Source organism: Macrotis lagotis, chromosome X (assembly GCF_037893015.1).
Source record: "Macrotis lagotis isolate mMagLag1 chromosome X, bilby.v1.9.chrom.fasta, whole genome shotgun sequence".
NCBI classification, from domain to species: domain Eukaryota; kingdom Metazoa; phylum Chordata; class Mammalia; order Peramelemorphia; family Peramelidae; genus Macrotis; species Macrotis lagotis.
In genome coordinates, this window is record NC_133666.1 from 126,870,914 (window position 1) to 126,889,154 (window position 18,241).

An 18,241-nucleotide genomic window follows, 5' to 3' on the forward strand; every position below is an offset into this window, starting at 1 on the left:
CACTTAGTAATTACCTAGCTGTGTGGCCTTGGGCAAGCCACTTAACCCCATTTGCCTTGCAAAAAAAAAAACCTAAAAAAATAAAGGAGTGGGGCAGCTAGGTGGCACAGTGTATAGAGCACCAGTCCTGGAATCAGGAAGACCTGAGTTCAAATGCAGCCTCAGACACTTAATAATTACCTAGCTTTGTGACCTTGGGCAAGTCGCTTAACCCATTGTCTTGCAAAAAACAAAAGCAAAAAAAGGAGATAATCCTAAATTTAGTTTTATCAGTTCTCTCCCCCTTCATCTCTTCATCCTGCCTTACTTGACTTCATTCAAGCTCCAGCAAAATTGTTACCTTCTACAAGAAGCTTTTTCTGATGTCCCTTAATGCTAGTGTCTTCCTTCTATTGATTATCTCCAAAATAACCTGTATATTTCTTGTTTGCCCATAGTTGTTTGCTTGTTGTCTCCCCCCATTAGATTATGAACTCGAGAACAAGAATTAAGTCGATTTTTGCCTTTCTTTATATTTGGCAAATTGGAGGCTCTGGATATGGTTTAACTCTAAATGAGCTGTACTGATTTACAAAAGAACTAATTTAATTCTGCTGTCCTGGTGAAACACATATATTAAAATTTCTTAGAGTAAATTCATGGAATTCTTTGAAAATCAGTATTGGAACGTGGCATAGGACTTATCATTACATTCATTCTGATGTTTAATCAAGACTTTATTTCCCATTCAGTAAACCATTATTAACCTTCTCCATGTAGCAGGCACTATATTGAACTCAAGGGATACACACAAAAAAGGCAAAAATCAGGCCCTGCTATCAAGGAGCTTTACAGTCTAAGGGGGAAAGACAACCTTTAAACTGCTCTAGACAAATAGAACAAATAACAGGATAAAATGGACATCATAAACAGAAGATACTAGCATTAAGTTAGCAATGTCATATTATCTTTTCATACCAAGGTTAATATTTTAAAATTAGTGTACTCTAATAATGATAATAAATTCCATCACAATTCAGACCTACATTAACTGGATTATTGATTTTTGTCACAAAATTGGCTTGATCTTTTCTTGCTTTTGTTTCAGTCTTCTTTTTTGTTTTCCAGTGATTTAGCCCTGCGGAATTGTTTTCTCACATCTGATTTAAATGTTAAAATAGGAGACTATGAAATAGGACTTGGCAAATACAAGGTAAGTTAGAGGTTTTAATGTTGACTTTTCTTCCTAACTTAATTTCAACGAATAATAACTTTTGTGTTCACAAAATAGCATTCTTTTTTCAGTGCAGCTTTGGTCTTGATGTAATTTTTTGGAAAGAAATACTGTTCTAATTATTACTGTTCTAATTATTTTAATGGTAGTTTTGGCTTCAGAAAGGGGGTTGAAAGGAGGGACAGAATAAAGTCTAAGTCTGTGTCTGGTGTTTTCCAGAATATGATGTACTTCTACATGGAAATTTGATATTTCCTTTTGATGACTAAGAAATATTTAAATGAGTGAGTGGACAATAAACCTTAATACTGTTATCCTATTTTTTGGTTTATACAAGGGATTTTTAAAGTTGAAGATCACAGAGGTTAAAAATTAATTGGAAGAAATATAAATTTCCTTGTAACGATTTATATTGTTTAATTGTCAAAGAATAAATTATCAGTATTCTAGAGAAATACTTTTTTACAAATCTTGTTTTTTTTAATATAGAAATTTATTTTAAAATAAAAGTAACAAATTACTGAAGTTATAGGTACAAGAAAGATAGCCCTAATATAATGGAAAAGCTCTGGCTTTTGAGTCCTGGTCCTGCAACTGAATTCCCTATGTGATTTTGGGCAGCCAACTTAACCTCTATGAACTTTAGTTTCCTTGTCTATAAAATGGGAGAACTGGATAAATCCCTTCCAGTTATAAATCTGTGAAACTGGGTTCTTAGTAGACTCTTTATTATGTTACATATAGCCAGTAAAATTACAGTTTAAATTCTATTCCCTTTGGATATAATTAGCAGTTTAGATTTAATTGTCAGAACATAACCTTGAAGGTAGTTTTCTATTTTATTTTTTATTTGCTTAAAGATTACCTATATGAAACAATGTATTTACCCCAAAGTTCTAGTATTTATAGTCAAATAGTCTTTGTTCTGTGACTTGTGGAAGATTATACACAAGATATTGTGTGCCTTTGTTTTCCAGGAATTAAAGACCATTCAGAGCCATTCAGTAATTCACAATTCAGTTTATAGGACATTGTAGAGAATTTCATAGAAGTTTATTAGTTACTCTTCATCCTAGAACAGTTTTATGCGACAGCAAAAGCAGAATATATATCCCTTTACCCCACCCCTCACCTCTTTTGTACAAGCATTTTTAAAGTTCATATTAAGCTTCTATTAGAAATAAGTTATGATGCCCATTTAAAATCTAATTCTATTTTCCTATTATACTCTCTGTGTCTTTCTTAACACCATAGGCAGATTATATTGAAACTGATGATAATAAAATTATTCCCCTTCGGTGGACTGCACCAGAATTGGTAACCAGCTTCCAAGAGAGATTACTAACTGCAGATCAAACAAAGTTTAGTAATATCTGGTATGTAACTTTTTTTAGCTGTCATCTGTATCTTTATTTGGCGAAAATCAGACCATGACCATTTTTAAGACGAGTGAGTCATAGAAAACAGAGACAGAAAACTTTCTGATTAACTTTTCATATGACTCAGAAATTTTATAACCATTTTTCCATAATATATTTACTAAAAACAAAATGAGAGAATTCAGCAGGAGATGAACATGTAGTTTGACATTAAATAATTCTGTCCTGGCAAGTTAGATTTTTATGAGTATACTTATTGCTAGTTAATGGAATATAGATAGTGATTTCTATTTAATATTTTTTAAAATATCAGTCTATTGGGGCAGCTAGGTGGTGTAGTGGATAAAGCACCGGCCCTGGAGTCAGGAGTACCTGGGTTCAAATCTTGTCTCAGAAACTTAATAATTACCTAGCTGTGTGGCCTTGGGTAAGCCACTTTAACCCCGTTTGCCTTGCCAAAAAAAAAAAATATCAGTCTATTAGCTCTTGGACTATTTTTTGTTGTTAAAGATTATCGATTTCTAACAAGGAAAAATCTAGATAGGTAAAGTAATTTTCCAAGGACATAAAATTAAGAATTATAACATTTGTTTTTATCATTCATTTTTGCACCTGATTTTATGTTGGTTGTATTTAACTGTTTCATTATTGAACTTAAAAGTATTGATTAACAAAGGATAGAGAATTTACTTTGGAGTCAAGGCAACCTTTAAGCGTCCCAAGTAGTTCTCTAAGAGTATTAATTGTATATGCATTGTAAATTCCCTAAACTGATTGCATTACAGGTCTAGGCTTTTTTCTGTCCCTCCCTCCTCTTGCCATCCTCCTTTTCCCCCCACACCAAATCATGTATATTGCCAGTGCCATTATTAAATCATAAAGTCCAGAGATCTTTGTATCTCCTTTAGACTGGCACAAAGTTATATACATAGCCAATATTTAATAACTGCTCCCAAAATTTCATGTGGACATGTCTGCTTAGCTGGAGTATACGTTCTTTGAGAGCAGGAGCAATGTCTTAGACTTCTGAACCTAACATTTCTCAGCACACAATAGGTATTCATAGAATTTGGAGCAGCTCAGTGACTAAAAGGCTGGGCCTGGAATTGGGAAAATCTGAGTTCAAATTCAGCTTTGTACACTTACTGTGGGAGTTCACTTCTGCCCCAGTTTCCTTATCTATAAAATGGGGACAATAGAAGTACCCATCTCCCAGAGGTGCTATAAGGGTTAAATAAGTCGATAATTATAAAGTGACTTAATACAGTGTCTGGCACAGAGTAAGCACTATATAAATGTTAACTTATTAATTTAATTAATTAATTTAAGATGTCATCTTGTCTGGCCTACACTTGAACTAGAATCAAACAAGTGAGCAGCTTGCCACCTCTTAAAAATCTCCAGCGTTAGGGGCGGCTAGGTTGTGCAGTGGATAGAGCACAGACCCTGGAGTCAGGAGGACCTGAGTTCAAATTCACCTTCAGACACTTAATAATTGGCTAGCTGTGTGACCCTGGGCAAGCCACTTAACCCCATTGCCTTGTAAAAAAAATTCTCCAGCATTTGGAGGATTTCATTCTTTATCTTTTTTTTGGGGGGGGGGGTGTTTGTTTTTTTTCAAGGCAATGGGGTTAAGTGGCTTGCCCAAGGCCACACAGCTAGATAATTATTAAGTGTCTGAGGTCGCATTTGAACTCAGGTACTCCTGACTCCAGGGCCAGTGTTGTATCCACTGCGCCACCTAGTTGCCCTGGATTTCATTCTTTAAAGGCAGCCCTTTGCACTTAAAAACATTCCTCATGATTAGGAGGTTTTTCCTTATATTGTACTTACCTACAATTTGTGCGCATTGCTCCTAATTCAGGTCTCTGGGAAAGAGGCAATCTTATCTTTCATGATTGCTCTTCAGATACTTGAAGACACTTGGTATTCCCCCTTTTAAGATTTATTTATATAAGGAGCAATCAGGTAGTGCAGTGGATAGAGCACTGGCCCTGGAGTCAGGAGGATCTTGGTTCAAATATAAATTCAGAAACTTGATCCTTAATAGCTGTATGACCTTAGGCAAATCATTTAACCCTGATTGCCTCACATCCAGTGCTATCTCCAGTCATATTGATCCATTTTTGGCCACTGGACCCAGATGGCTCTGGAGGAGAAAGTGAGGCTGGTGACTTAGCACAGCCCCCTCCCCACCCCCACTCCCCCTCAAATCCTATTCACATGCTTGTCATGGTGTTCCTCTTCAAGAATGAAGAACAAACAATAATAAAATGATAATTTACACCAAGTTAAAGAACTATAGCTCCTTCAACACGTTTTTCCAGACCCTTCATCCTGCTCACACTTAAATATGAACACTCCAGTTTAGGAATAGTACCTAAGTACAGTGAGACTATGTTTTGGGGTTGTTGTTTTTTTTTAGTTTTTGCAAGGCAGTGGGGGTTAAGTGACTTGCCCAAGGCCACACAGCTAGGTAATTATTAAGTGTCTGAGGCCAGATTTGAACTCAGGTACTCCTGACTTCAGGGCCGATGCTCTATCCACTGTGCTACCTAACCTCCCCAGTGAGACTGTTTTATGGACATCATGTTTCTATCTGAGTAGCCTAATTCATTCATTTCAATTTGCATTCCACCAAAATCTTCAAGACTTTCTCACATACTATTATCTTTTTCCATTATTTTCTGTTTTTTAGCCTAAGCATAGAACTTGATGTTGAATTCAGTCCACTGTTTTTTCCTGTCAGTTTCCTGATTCCTTCATCCAAAATGTTAACATTTCCCTTAATGTCATCTGAAATTTTGATAAACATTCCTTCTTTGACTTCATTTGTAGATTTTAAAAAAGTATTGAACAGAAAAGGGCTCAATACTTAATGGAATTAATTTGTAGTTTTTCTTCTAACAGATACTTTCTAAGATAAAATATCAATAAACAGTTCAAGCAGGTCCTGGGACTTGGGTTCTGTCCCCTCTCCCTGCCATGAGCGGCAGCAGCACGGACCCCGAGGCAGTCCTAGCTCCCACCCCTGCCTTGCCAGCCCGGCCCAGTCCCAACCCCAGCCCAGCACCGGCTCCCGCCCTAACTGAGAGCAAGGCCAGCCCCACGGGAGGCGCAAGCCCCAGGCCGAGCTGGGGGGGACACATCAGACAGCCGGGCCTCTGTCCCAGTGTCTGTGGCTGGGGGGAATGGTGCCCCCTGAAGGTGTCATGTCCAATGGAGTGTACATACTTCCCAGCCCCTGATGGACTTCCTCATGCAACTGGAAGACTACACGCCCACAATTCCAGATGCTTTTACCAGCTACTATCTAAACTGAGCTGGGTTTGAAGCCTCTGATCCCAGAATTGTCTGGCTCATCTCCCTGGCAGCCCAGAAGTTCATCTCTGACATTGCCAATGATGCCCTGCAGCACTGCAAGATGAAAGGCACCACCTCAGGCAGCTCCAGGAACAAGAGCAAAGACTGGAAGTATACCCTGACCATGAAAGATCTGACCCCTGCACTCAGCGAGTATGGCATTAATGTCAAGAAGCCGCATTATTTCACCTAAACTCACCTCTTCCCTGGCTGGCCTGGGTGTGTGTGTGGGATGGGCACAATCATATCAAACTTGGGCCTCTTGGCTGGGTCCTCATTCATGCAGATCTTTATGAGTTTACACACATGTAGGGAGATACCTGGAGGAATGATAGGTTAAAGGCCTTCCAGGGCAACCTACAAGCAGCAAGAATCCCAGGTTAAGGATCTCTCTGTCCCATAAATCTGCTTTTCCCCTCCCCTTCCCTTCAACATGCTCCTGCAACCTCCAGAGCGTCATGCCAATTTCCATGTTGGAGAGGGCAGCAAATGGCACCTCCCTTGTCGCTAGTTCCCACCACAGTACTGCAAAGCTCCATATGTCTGCAGAACTATGATTAATCTCCTCTGGCTTCTTCTGCAGGGCTGGATCAGAAGATTGGGATAAGAGCCTGATTCTTCCCCTGTCCCCCACCTCCCAAATAAATCTGCTTCTGTCTTCAAAAAAAAAACCAGTTCAGTAATATTAATTAAACAATTCAAAAGAGAGGTAAAGAAGATAGAGCACTGGTCTTAAAGTTAGAATTCTTCCTCAGACAGTGTGACCCTGAGCAAGTCAATTAATCTCTCAGTCTGTTTCTTCTGTAAAATAATCTTAGTAGTAATAGCACTTACCTCAGAGTAGAAGTTTCCTAAAATGTCATTCAGCTTTCAGATCTCAAAAGTTAATGGAAATAGTAGCATTTTTAGTTTTGCATTAGAGATGAGAGTCAGTAGATTTCAGAGTGTCACACAGAGATGCAACACTGCAATGATAGCAGAAGAGAGGCAAAAGGTAGAGAGAATCAAAGAGTTCTAAGACTGCCTACATGTATTAATTCAGTTATTGATATTCTTAACATAAAATCTTTGTCCAGGAATCAGTGAGATGAAACACTATTGAAGGAACTAATCATTGCCATTTTTAGTATAAATGAAAGGAGGAAAGAAATTGAATATAAATGGAAGGATGACTAACAAGCTTTCTCCTTGAAGTGATAAATAAGGGAGTTGGTAGAGTTGATTGTATTATGTTCCAAAAGACAACAATAAACATAATTCTATGGAACTTCATCTCACTTTGAAGGTCTTTCAGGGAACATAAGCATTCAGTTATAAATGATGCTATAATTATACATCTTTTTCAAAAGATGCGAAAAACTTGTGAAGAATTTGACAGTATATCCCAAAATTGGTTACCATATGTGTTCATGCGTAATAACTTCAAAACAGAATAAAATAGCAAAACCTGTATTGGAGTCAAAGGTCTGACCTCAAAAAACAAGAAAAAAAAGATTTGTAAACTCCTCAGGAGGCTCTCAGCCACAAATATTCATAGATACTTTTTTCTTTTTTTTAAATTTATTTAAGGCAGTGGGGCTAAGTGATTTGTCCAAGATCATGCAAATAGGTAATCAATATCTGAGTCCGGATTTGAACTCAGGTCCTCCTGACTCACTACTGCCCCATAGATACTTTTTTCAGTAAGAGATATGAAATTTGCTGTACCTGCAAGCCAAATAAAATTCATAAAAAGGAAAATTGGCTACATCTGAACAGGGAATAATTGGTTACTGACACAGTCATTTCAGAATTAATTTTCTCTGTGCCACTAGATTTTTGACTAGAGTAAAATCAAAGTAAATACAAAATTAAAAGATAAAGACATGTCTGAATATAACACCTACATCACAACCTTGGAGACATAGATATTAAATTAAATAAAAATAACAGTATTAATTTTCAAATTGCCATTTCTTAGAGAAATAGAATTCATTCAAAATAAATACAAAAAAGAACCCAGAAAAGGCCCTGGCCATCAAATTCTTCATCAGGAGCAAAAATAAGATTGTTCGTAATCTTCCTCATCATCATCTTTACAAGTATTTTTCAAATGATCTTTGAATATGAATTAATGATATGCTTGGTGAAAAGCATAATAATAACCAAGGATTTTTGTAGACAAAAGCAAAAGAACAAAAAGCCAATTTGAAATGGAACAAATTTGTCAGTGACTATAGTTACCTATTCTCATCAGCATCAGCAGTAAAACTAGGTAAAGAGGTGAACAGATAGAATTAAATATACTACACATTTAAAAAAAAACTTCATCTTTTGAGATATAAAAATCAACCCCCCCAAAAAACTTTAAATTTTTGCTGAGTCTACCACAGATTTCTTCTAGAGGTATTTGGTCAGATTTGATCTTCCTGACTTAAGTGATACTAAAGTATCTAAGACAAGGTTTGAACTCAGGTCTTGCATCTTTGCAATTTGGCTTCTGACCATACCACTCTACTGAAAATGTTCTTTCAGAGGTTTGATTGATTTCTTAGGTGAGATGTCTTCTTTTCTGCCATTCTCCCAGATTTCTCTGCAGCTTTTATTTTCTTTACTCATAACCATATCACCTCCTCTTCCTAGATAAATCTATCTCTTCCTTTGGCTTCATTCTTGTTACTCTTTCTTGGTTTTCTTCTTGCCTATCTGACCACCTCCTCATTCTCAGCTGGTTCTTGGTCTCTTTTCCCACCTTCCAAACTTGTGTTCCATGAGGATCTGTCCCCAACTTACTCGTCTCCCCACTCTTGGTGATCTCCTCTGTTTTCATAGACTCAGTGATTCATTCGGATGACAACTTCAAAATTTATATATTCATTTTTATCTCTCTCCTGACCTCCATACCCACATCATCAATTAATTAACTCCTAGACATCTCTCCTGAATGTTTTGACTCTCAAGCAGGGTATATTTAAGATGGATCTTTTCAGGGTGGCTAGGTGGCATAGTGGATAAAGCACTGGCCTTGGAGTCAGGAGTACCTGGGTTCAAATACAGTCTCAGACACTTAACAATTACCTAGCTGTGTGGCCTTGGGCAAGCCACTTAACCCCATTTGCCTTGCAAAAAAAAAAGAAAAAGAAAAATGAGTGTTAAAATAGGTTTTTTTAAAAATTAATTGGAATTGTTAAAAATTGTTAAAAATTACAAAAGGAATAAATAAAATACTTTTTCCGGGGGGGGGGGGCAGGAGACAAAGTACCATGTTAATAAGACTTAAGCATCCCTGTCCCAGCTGCTTTGAGACTTAAAAGGCTTTCAAAAAAACCTCTTTAAGAAAAAAAAAAGTCATACTAGACAGTTGATTCTAAAAGCTATAGACCTTTATTTCGCACATTTTAACTCACAAAAGGGAATGTTGAAGAGATGATCCAGAAGGGAAAGCACCTCAAGAGCAAGCAGAAGCAGCAAAGGAAGGATATATAGGCTTTGCAGTCACTATATCATGAGTATTCTCTTCTTCAGGCCATGGCAGCAGGAGGTTCATGATAGTTCTTTTGGGAAGCTGCTCCTTAACCTTGGCCATTCAGTCTCTACCCTAATTTGTCTGGAATATGATAACCTCCTTTATATAGCAACAGATCTACACTCCTATACAGGCAGTTCTGAAACAGCAGGCAAATGGGCTTTTATAGGGAATGATAGGCTCTCAGGCTAGTACATCTGATTTGTTTCCTACCTCTGATGTCACAGGCAGGAAGATACCAGGGATTGGCTAGTGAGCATAGAACATAGAAGTTTCCAGTTTAGAGCATTCCAGCACAGAAGATTCCAGAAAAGAGAAGGCATGTTGGGGGGTAGGGACAGTTTATTGAGAGCTGAAGCAACCTGCTGCTCACAGGTTTTATGGATCTCAAAAAGGTTCCTAAAACAAAAAGTTACCATCCTAAGGTCTTGTGTTTTTTCTTTGTATGGTCCCAGTTGGCTTTGTTTTGTTCCATGCTACAAACTATACCTTTAAGTATGACCAGTCAGTCATCTTATATATTTTTTTGTTTTGTTTTTTGGATTTTTGCAAGGTAGTGGGATTAAGTGACTTGTCCAAGGTCACACAGCTAAGCAAGGATTAAGTATCTGAGGCCAGATTTGAAACTTAGATCCTTCTGATTCTAGGCCTGGTGTTCTATCCACTGCGCCACCTAGCTGCCCCCAATCAGTCATCTTATAACTGTGTCCTATTCACTAGGAGGAATAGGGAAGGAATTATAAATGGATCAGTGCAAATCTATCCCTGCTACTGAAAAAAAATGCCTCAAGAGCATGAATCAGTAGTGCCCTCTTCATATATTAAAGCACATTAACAAGGAGGAAATGTGCTAAACTCATACGCTTGTTCATAGTATTATTATGATGATCCTAGGTCCAGGACTGTCATGAATTCTGATTCATTGTTTATGATTTAGTGTTAACCATCAAGAAACCTTGAAATGCTATTGGTATAGAGGGATTTTTATGTGTAACTTTAAAAAAATAAATTTTAAATGGCAAAATGTCAAATACATATTGTCTAATGTATAGAAACTTAGGAAATTGTGGGAAAATATGATAATCCTTTTATTTTTTTTCCCTCTTCTAGGTCACTGGGTGTAACACTTTGGGAACTCTTTGACCATGGTGCTCAGCCTTATGCACACCTTTCTGATGTCGAAGTTCTCCAGCAGGTCATAAAAGAGAGGGACACAAAGCTCCCTAAACCACAGCTGGAGCAACCCTATTCGGAAAGATGGTAACCTTTGATTTTACTTGGTTGGCTTTCAGATAATTAGATGATCTGAACATGTTCCATCATGTTTGTTTTGGGGAAATTACAGTTGTGAAAAACCACTGTTTTGTGTATGATTGCTTTTAATTGTTTTTCAAACATCACTGTCCATTAAAATGCTAGCTAACACTGTACTTGCCATTTTTAAGGGGTATTTTTCCTTACTAATTGTGTCACATTTTTAGGCAGCATTGCCTTGAATCTAGAATAATTAGAAATAAAAACAAAGAATTGTCTGTTTTTCATTACCTTTGTCTTTTTTGGATAAAAATAAAAAAGACATTAAAAATAATATTAAAATTATAAGTTATTTATGTAATTCTTTGTGTTTACAAATTTGTTTTTCTTGTAACCCAGTGAAGTAAATGTTCATTGATTGATTGAAAGAATTATTCCCACTTTTCAGATTAGACATTTAATAAGGTCAAAGAGCTTAATTGACTTGCTGGGCTAGCTGCAGGGCATTAGAGTTAGATGTAAACCTGAGTATCCTCCAAGACAAATTTTTTGCATATAAAAAAATGGAGGATAAAAGTATAGATTTGCACCAGTTACATTAAAAAGGGTTTGTACAAAGGAACATTTCTTTTTCATGAGATTTTTTTAACTTGTTTTTCCTAACAATAATGTTAGTCTTGAATTATAACTTAGCATATAGACTTTGGTCAGTTAAAATCTGTAATGATTTAGCTAATGTGGTTATCTTTTACCTTGAGTTTTGTGTTCTACCATTTTCCCTATTTCTTCTTCCAAATTATGTTGTATGCTTTATGCAGAAAGAATAATATATAGCAAGAAATTGCTAATTCTTTACTGGAAGGAGAACAAGTAAAGGACACCTGTCTGTGCTAAATTCACTTAAATCAAAATGAATCCACTTAAAATTTAAAAGAACATCTCTCAAATAGAATTTACATTTTTTTGGAGTGGAAAACTACAATAAATCTAAATTTAATTTAAGTTAATGGATTTGGGACAGGGGAATTCCCATAAAGAACTAATGGTCCCGCAAAAGAATTGAAAGCAGATTTAAAGAAATGTCATTCTTCCAAAAACTTGGACTAGATTTTCATATCTGTCCTTTTACTTCAGTATCTTGATTGAATTGAGTTTCAAGAATTAAAGAATAAAAATTGTCTTGATTGAGATAGAAATTTGAAAGATTTAGTTTTGTTATTATTTTATCAATAAATACAATAATTACCTCTTATCTTTCAGGTATGAAGTTTTGCAATTCTGCTGGCTACCACCCGACAAGAGACCAACAGCAGAAGAAGTACATAGACTACTAACTTACCTTCGTATGCAAAGCCAAAGGGACTCTGAAATTGACTTTGAGCAGCAATGGAATGCTCTTAAACCAAATACCAGTAACAGAGAGTCTTCAAATAATGCTGCATTTCCAATACTTGACCATTTTACCAGGGATAGACTTGGTCGTGAAATGGAAGAAGTTCTCACAGTAACTGAAACAAGTCAGGGGCTTAGTTTTGAGTATGTCTGGGAGGCAGCCAAACATGATCATTTTGATGAGCGCAGTCAGGTCAATCCTGATGAGGCCATGTCATATACAAGCATCTTTTTTCCAGTGGATGTTTTTGAGAGTTCTCTCTCAGATCCTGGACCAGGAAAGCAAGATGAAAGTGGCCAAGATGTGTCACTCAGGGCACCAGGGGTAGTCCCTGTTTTTGATGCCCACAATCTTTCTGTTGGGAGCGATTATTATATCCAGTTAGAAGAAAAGAGTGGTGGCAGCTTGGATCTTGATAACCAGTCAGCAATTCTTACTACAGAAGTAGATAATCCTGACACTAATCAAAGTTCCCAGTTTATGGCACTCAGGGATCTTGATGATGGGGAATCAAATACAGATGGAGATTTTTTTCACTACATTGGAGATCATAAAGATATTGGTATACCTGAAGATTCACATGTTGGCAGTGTTCCTGAAAGCCCTTTCAGTAATATATTTAATGAGCTTGACAAATCAGAGGATTTGCATAGTCATCAAAAAATATTTGACTTAACAGAACTAAATGGCATTCATGCTGAATTTAAACCAGCAACTCTAAGCCCAAGCTTGGATATGCCTAAAGAGACACTAGTAACTAGCCATCTTGAGAAGAAGAATGGCAGTATTTTTGATCATGATGCAGTTTGCTTACCTGAAAATCTTGTCCATCATAGTGATTTTGACCCAATGAATGTTCAAGAACTGTCAGAAAACTTCTTGTTTCTTCAAGAGAAAAACTTAATAAAAGACACATTGTCTGAGAAGGAACATGCATGTGATCTCCAAACAGAATTAGAAAAAGCAGGTTTTACAGGGAATATATTAGAATCTTCGTGTAGAAATGCTTTAGATATTGAGCTTAACTTGATTGAAAATAAATCAACCTTATCTTTGTTACAGGATAATGCAAAGCCTGAAAGTAAAGAAGAGTGCATAGGGACTTTAGGGGAAAATTTTAATGTCTCACTACAGTCTTCTCCAGAATTGAAAATAACATCTGACTTAACCAAAACAGAAGAAAAGACTTGTGGTATACATCCAGATTCTATTCTGTTTCCAGAAGAAATCAAACCTTGTTTAAATGTTATCTGTGATGATAACCCCAAGCAAGAGATAAATCCAAGCACTAAGACTGCTTTGGTTGAAGTGCTGCCCAGTGATGCCATAACAGAGAACACTGAAAGTGGATCGTGTGACATCTCCCCCAAAAGCAGAAAGTCCACAAATATCACCAAAAGTGAACCATTTCATTTTGATGAAGAAACTGGTCCCAAAGAAATAAACCAGAACTTGGAAAACAAGTCACCCTTAAGAGATCATAATGCTAGAAATTTGCTAGAGAAAGAAAACGAAACTCTAGGAGTTTCAAATAAGCTTCCTTATAAAGAAGCACCAAAAGAAGTAGGCTTGATATCTGCCCTTTCTTCAGATTCCACAAGCCAAGACAGTCTTTTGGAAGACAGCCTCTCAACACCCATACAGACATCTGAGCAATCTGTAGAAACACCAGACTCTTTGGATTCATTAGATGTCCATGGGGTTTTAGATTCTTTAGGTACTCAAAGTCTTCAGAAACTTGTGCCACCTGATAAACCTGCTGACAGTGGCTATGAAACAGAGAATCTAGAATCTCCAGAATGGACTTCCCATCCTGCTGTTGATGATGCTTCAAATACAGGTGCCACATTAATTGATGATGACTCTCTTACTGCTTTGCCTCCCAATCCAGTTATCATAATTTCAGATGAAGCAGATAGCAACAAAGATTTTGACTTGACTTCAAAGACATTAACATGCAGTACTCAAAACTCCTATCGAGATTCTGCCTATTTTTCCGATAATGATTCTGAGACTGATAAGAAAAGTGAGGATGTCACAGGATCAGCAGCAGCATCAACCTTGTTTACAAGAGATCAAGCGAAAAGGGGTTTATCCAATATCGAAGAGAGGTGTGATATCAGACATAATTGTTGTGAAGAGACAGTTAACCAAAGCCCTCTATCTGGTTTGAAAAACACCAATAAACCAGAGTTACAAGACACCTTGGAGCCAGAACAGACTACTATTCCCAGACAGGTTGATGTAGCTGAATTGGAGGCTGAAAATCCTTTGACTCTTATCACAAGTTCAGAGTGTAGCTATGGCGAAGAATTTGACATTCTAGATGATCACTGCTGCAACTGTACTTCTACTGGCACCAATACTGATGAATTACTTGCTTACACAAATGCTACCTTTTGTTCTGGGAACCCTTCAGCAAAGGCAGGGGCCTCCTTTTCAACAGATTTGATGGGAGATAAGTCCTTATCCTGCTATTCTGAGGGACCTAAGTTGAAGGAGCCAGATATTGAAGGAAAATACCTGGGGAAACTTGGTGTTTCAGGAATGATTGATATATCAGAGGATGGAATAGATGCAGATGAAGAAGATGAAAATAGTGATGATTCTGATGATGACCTGAGAGCTTTTCATCTTCACAGTCTCAGTTCTGAATCAGAAGATGAAACAGTGCATCCAGTGCCAGTGATATTGAGTGATAATGATGATGGGAAGCACTTACGGAGTTTACTAAAACCACCTATGTCTGTTGGTAGTAACAAACTTCCTGATAATTGGAAAAAAGATAAGAAGGCAGTAACATTCTTTGATGATGTCACAGTCTATCTGTTTGATCAGGTACCTATAATCTACTAAATTCTTAGAGAATTTTTTTAATGTTTAAAAATTAGTTATATCAAGTGTTTAAAATATAAAAATGAATCTACTTAGAAAATTCTTGCCATATTGAAGCACTTCTAGCTTAGCTTTTGCATTTTATTACCGTTGGACAATTAGTTTGATTATTTTTGTAGCATCATAATCTAGGCATGAAATCAGATTGAGGGATACAGATCCAGGTTCTTTTTCTCAATTCATCAAATGGCCTTACCTCCAAAGTACTTCAGGATCTTATATAAAAAAATGCAAATAATATTTAATCCTTACTTACAAAAACCTTTTCAGAGTTGATGTAAATCTTTAAATCTTTGTGACTTGTAGAAAACAACATAGATAATAAGCACAAATTATTATCATACAAAGTAAAGTATTTGCCATGAGTAATGCACTCTGGATCTCTGCCTTCTGGTTACATTAGTTCTTCTACTCTAATTATTCTTTGGTGATTTCTATTAAGAGAATACCTTTTAAAGAAAACCCAGACAACTAACAAAAATAATGAAGTGACAGCAGCTGTTTTTTTTTTTCTAATTCCGACTATATCCCTTTGGGGAAAAAGTAAAGTTAAGGACTGTGGGGGGGGGGGGATAAGATTTATAATCAGCATTACAGTGAATTGTGGTAATGGCAGTGAGAATGACTTCAAAAAGAAAGAAGAGTATTGGTCACAGATTTAGATGGAAAAGATTGGAGAAGTCATCAAGTCTTAACTCATTTTATAAATGAGAAACTTGAGGTTCAGGGAGATTGTTACTTCCCAAGACTACACAAATACTACATGGCAGAAGCAGGATCTGAGCTCAGATAATCCTGACTCCAGCATTCTTTCCAATGATCACTGGCAGCCTAGTTTTGAGATCTTTATTGCCCCTTGATAACAATATTTTAGGATTATACCTTGTTTAAAAAGGCTGATTCAATCCAGTAAGCATCAATAAATCTCCTATGCAGGGATACAAAGAGAAAACAAGCAAGGAATTTACCTTTTACTGGGTGGAGACAACATGTAGAAAGAGAAATATATAAACTATTTTTGAAGAAGGAGAAAGCATATTTATTAAAAGCTTACCTGTGTCGGGTATTGTGCTATGCACTTGAGAATACAAATATAAGTAAAAAGAATGACATCTAAATGGAGGAAGGCAACACATAAAAAGAAGGAGCAAAGAGGCAATTCAGAGAGCCATGGGATGAGCAAGGTTGGAAGTGAGTCTGTCTGGGATGGGTACTTCCTCAAAAAGAGCTCTCCAATTGGAGGTGTAAAGGTATTGTCAATATGACCAGGGAGTCATGGACTGAGCCAGTATGATAGACAGACTAGAGGGAACAGAAAATAATTCCTTTTAGAGGTAGCGCATGAGCATCAACAGCATTGAATGAAGTCAAGGATGTCAGGAAGTAGAGGGCAGAAGGGAATACGTTGCAAGCAGGGAGGGTAGCCTGGGCATGGACGCAGATACTGAAGAGGACACTAAACCAGAGCACAGAGCAAGTAGACCAGTTGCCTGGAATATAATGGGCAGCTAGATGGCACCATAGTGCACAAAGTACCAAGTCTAGAGTCAGCAACTCATCTCAGTTCAATCTAATCTTAAACATTTCTTATGTGACCTTGGGTAAGGCACCTAACCTTGTTTACTTCAGTTTCCTCATTTGTAAAATGAGTTGGAGCCATGAAAACCCCAAATGGGATCACCAAGAGTTCAAGACTAACAACATAGTAGGTGAAGAGAGGGAGGAGTACGATGCAGTAAGTCTAGAAACATAGACTTGGTGCCAAGTGTGTTGGGCTTTACATGCCAAGATGAGTTTATATTTTATTCTTAAAACAATTAGAAGCCACTGAAGTGTCTTGAACAAGGAAAATTACAATTTTAAATACTAGGCTTAATTTTACAAATAGCCTGACATTGAGATACTACTGTACTTCTGTTTCTAATTAGTTTTCATTTGAGATCATCTCTGTGACTTTTGATTTAACACTGTATCTAAATAAGACTTGCCAGTATGGGATAGAACACATCTACAGAATATGCTATGGCATTATGTTCCTTGAAATTCAATCTATGTAACATTCCTTTGACCATTCATAAAGGAATCACATTTTCTTCTACTCCTACTCAGTGTATTCCTGCTTTGGGAGAGGCTTCCTCAGTCTGCTAGAGTAGAGGTGTCAGACTGGAGAATGAGCAAAACCCTGAATCAGATGAAAATGCAATTGGGAAATGGTTCCCAAAATAAAAATACAGTATAACATACACAATGCTCATTTGTGGTTTTCTAAGTCAGTATGGGGTCCACAGGGATCAAGACTCCTTATGCTTGTGCAGCAAAGGAATTCCTTGCTCTTTCTACTTTCCTTTGTCCTACCTTTGTTGCACAAAACCTGTTTTCTAGAGCTTCCTTCAAGTTTTTCATTAGGATTCATCTGCTCTCAACCTGTGATTCCTTTTAATCTCAACAATTCTCTTTCCCCTGAAGTGTTGCATATTGTTTAAAACCACAGCTCACATTTATGTAGTGCTTTTCCCACAACAACACTTGAGGTGTAGCTATTCCTAGAGTTGTTTCTATTTTAAAATGGAGGAAACAGACTTGAAGAGTTTAATCTGTTCCAGAAGGTATAACTGAATTCAGATCTATCTCATAGTGCTCTTTCTACAACATATCTGTTTTAAAAGTTGCTATCTTCTAATTTTTTTTTATTTCTGCCTAATGTAAGTGTGAATTCAAATATGATGAGGACAGAACAAAGGGTCCATGTCATTTAGGAATAGTTGAGGGAGAAGAAGGGTGTCATGATAGCATCTTTTAACATGTAAGAGACTGTCATGTGAAAGAAGAACTCAAATGGTTTTGTAGAGAGCAGAAACAGAAAATGGGTGGACATTGAAGAGAAGTAAATTCAGTTAAACCTTCCTAGCAATTAGAGAAGTCCAAAAAGTGTCTGTGACTGCCTTGAGAGGTTGTCAAGTTTCCCTTAAAGATCTTCCATCAGAGGCTAGATAATGACTTACTTCTTATGATATAGATGGAATTCCTTTCAGGTTTGGGATAGTCCCTCCCAATTTTGAAAAATCTATTTCTTTGATTCAGATGTGATATCACCTTTACTGAATATAAGCTTGAAAACCTTTTCAAATGTTAAAAAAAAATGTCATCATGGTAAGTGAGGACTATACAAAGCAATTCACTTGAGATTAGGAATTGAAGGTTATGTTAATGAGTTCTAAAAATATAAAAAAATCAGATGG

The 18,241-nt window shown here is 36.9% G+C and overlaps 1 protein-coding gene and 1 pseudogene across 1 annotated transcript in view; both read left to right on the forward strand.

Annotated features, from left to right (window-relative positions):
- Positions 1–18,241, forward strand: part of LMTK2 (lemur tyrosine kinase 2) — a 105,282-nt gene that overhangs the window by 80,729 nt on the left and 6,312 nt on the right. Inside the window, exons 9-12 of the mRNA XM_074201912.1 lie at positions 1,108–1,192; positions 2,468–2,589; positions 10,571–10,720; positions 11,975–14,945. Coding sequence (XP_074058013.1) covers positions 1,108–1,192; positions 2,468–2,589; positions 10,571–10,720; positions 11,975–14,945 — 3,328 coding nt within the window. The remainder of the gene's footprint in view (positions 1–1,107; positions 1,193–2,467; positions 2,590–10,570; positions 10,721–11,974; positions 14,946–18,241) is intronic.
- On the forward strand, positions 4,176–9,770 carry LOC141501007 (transcription initiation factor TFIID subunit 10 pseudogene; annotated as a pseudogene).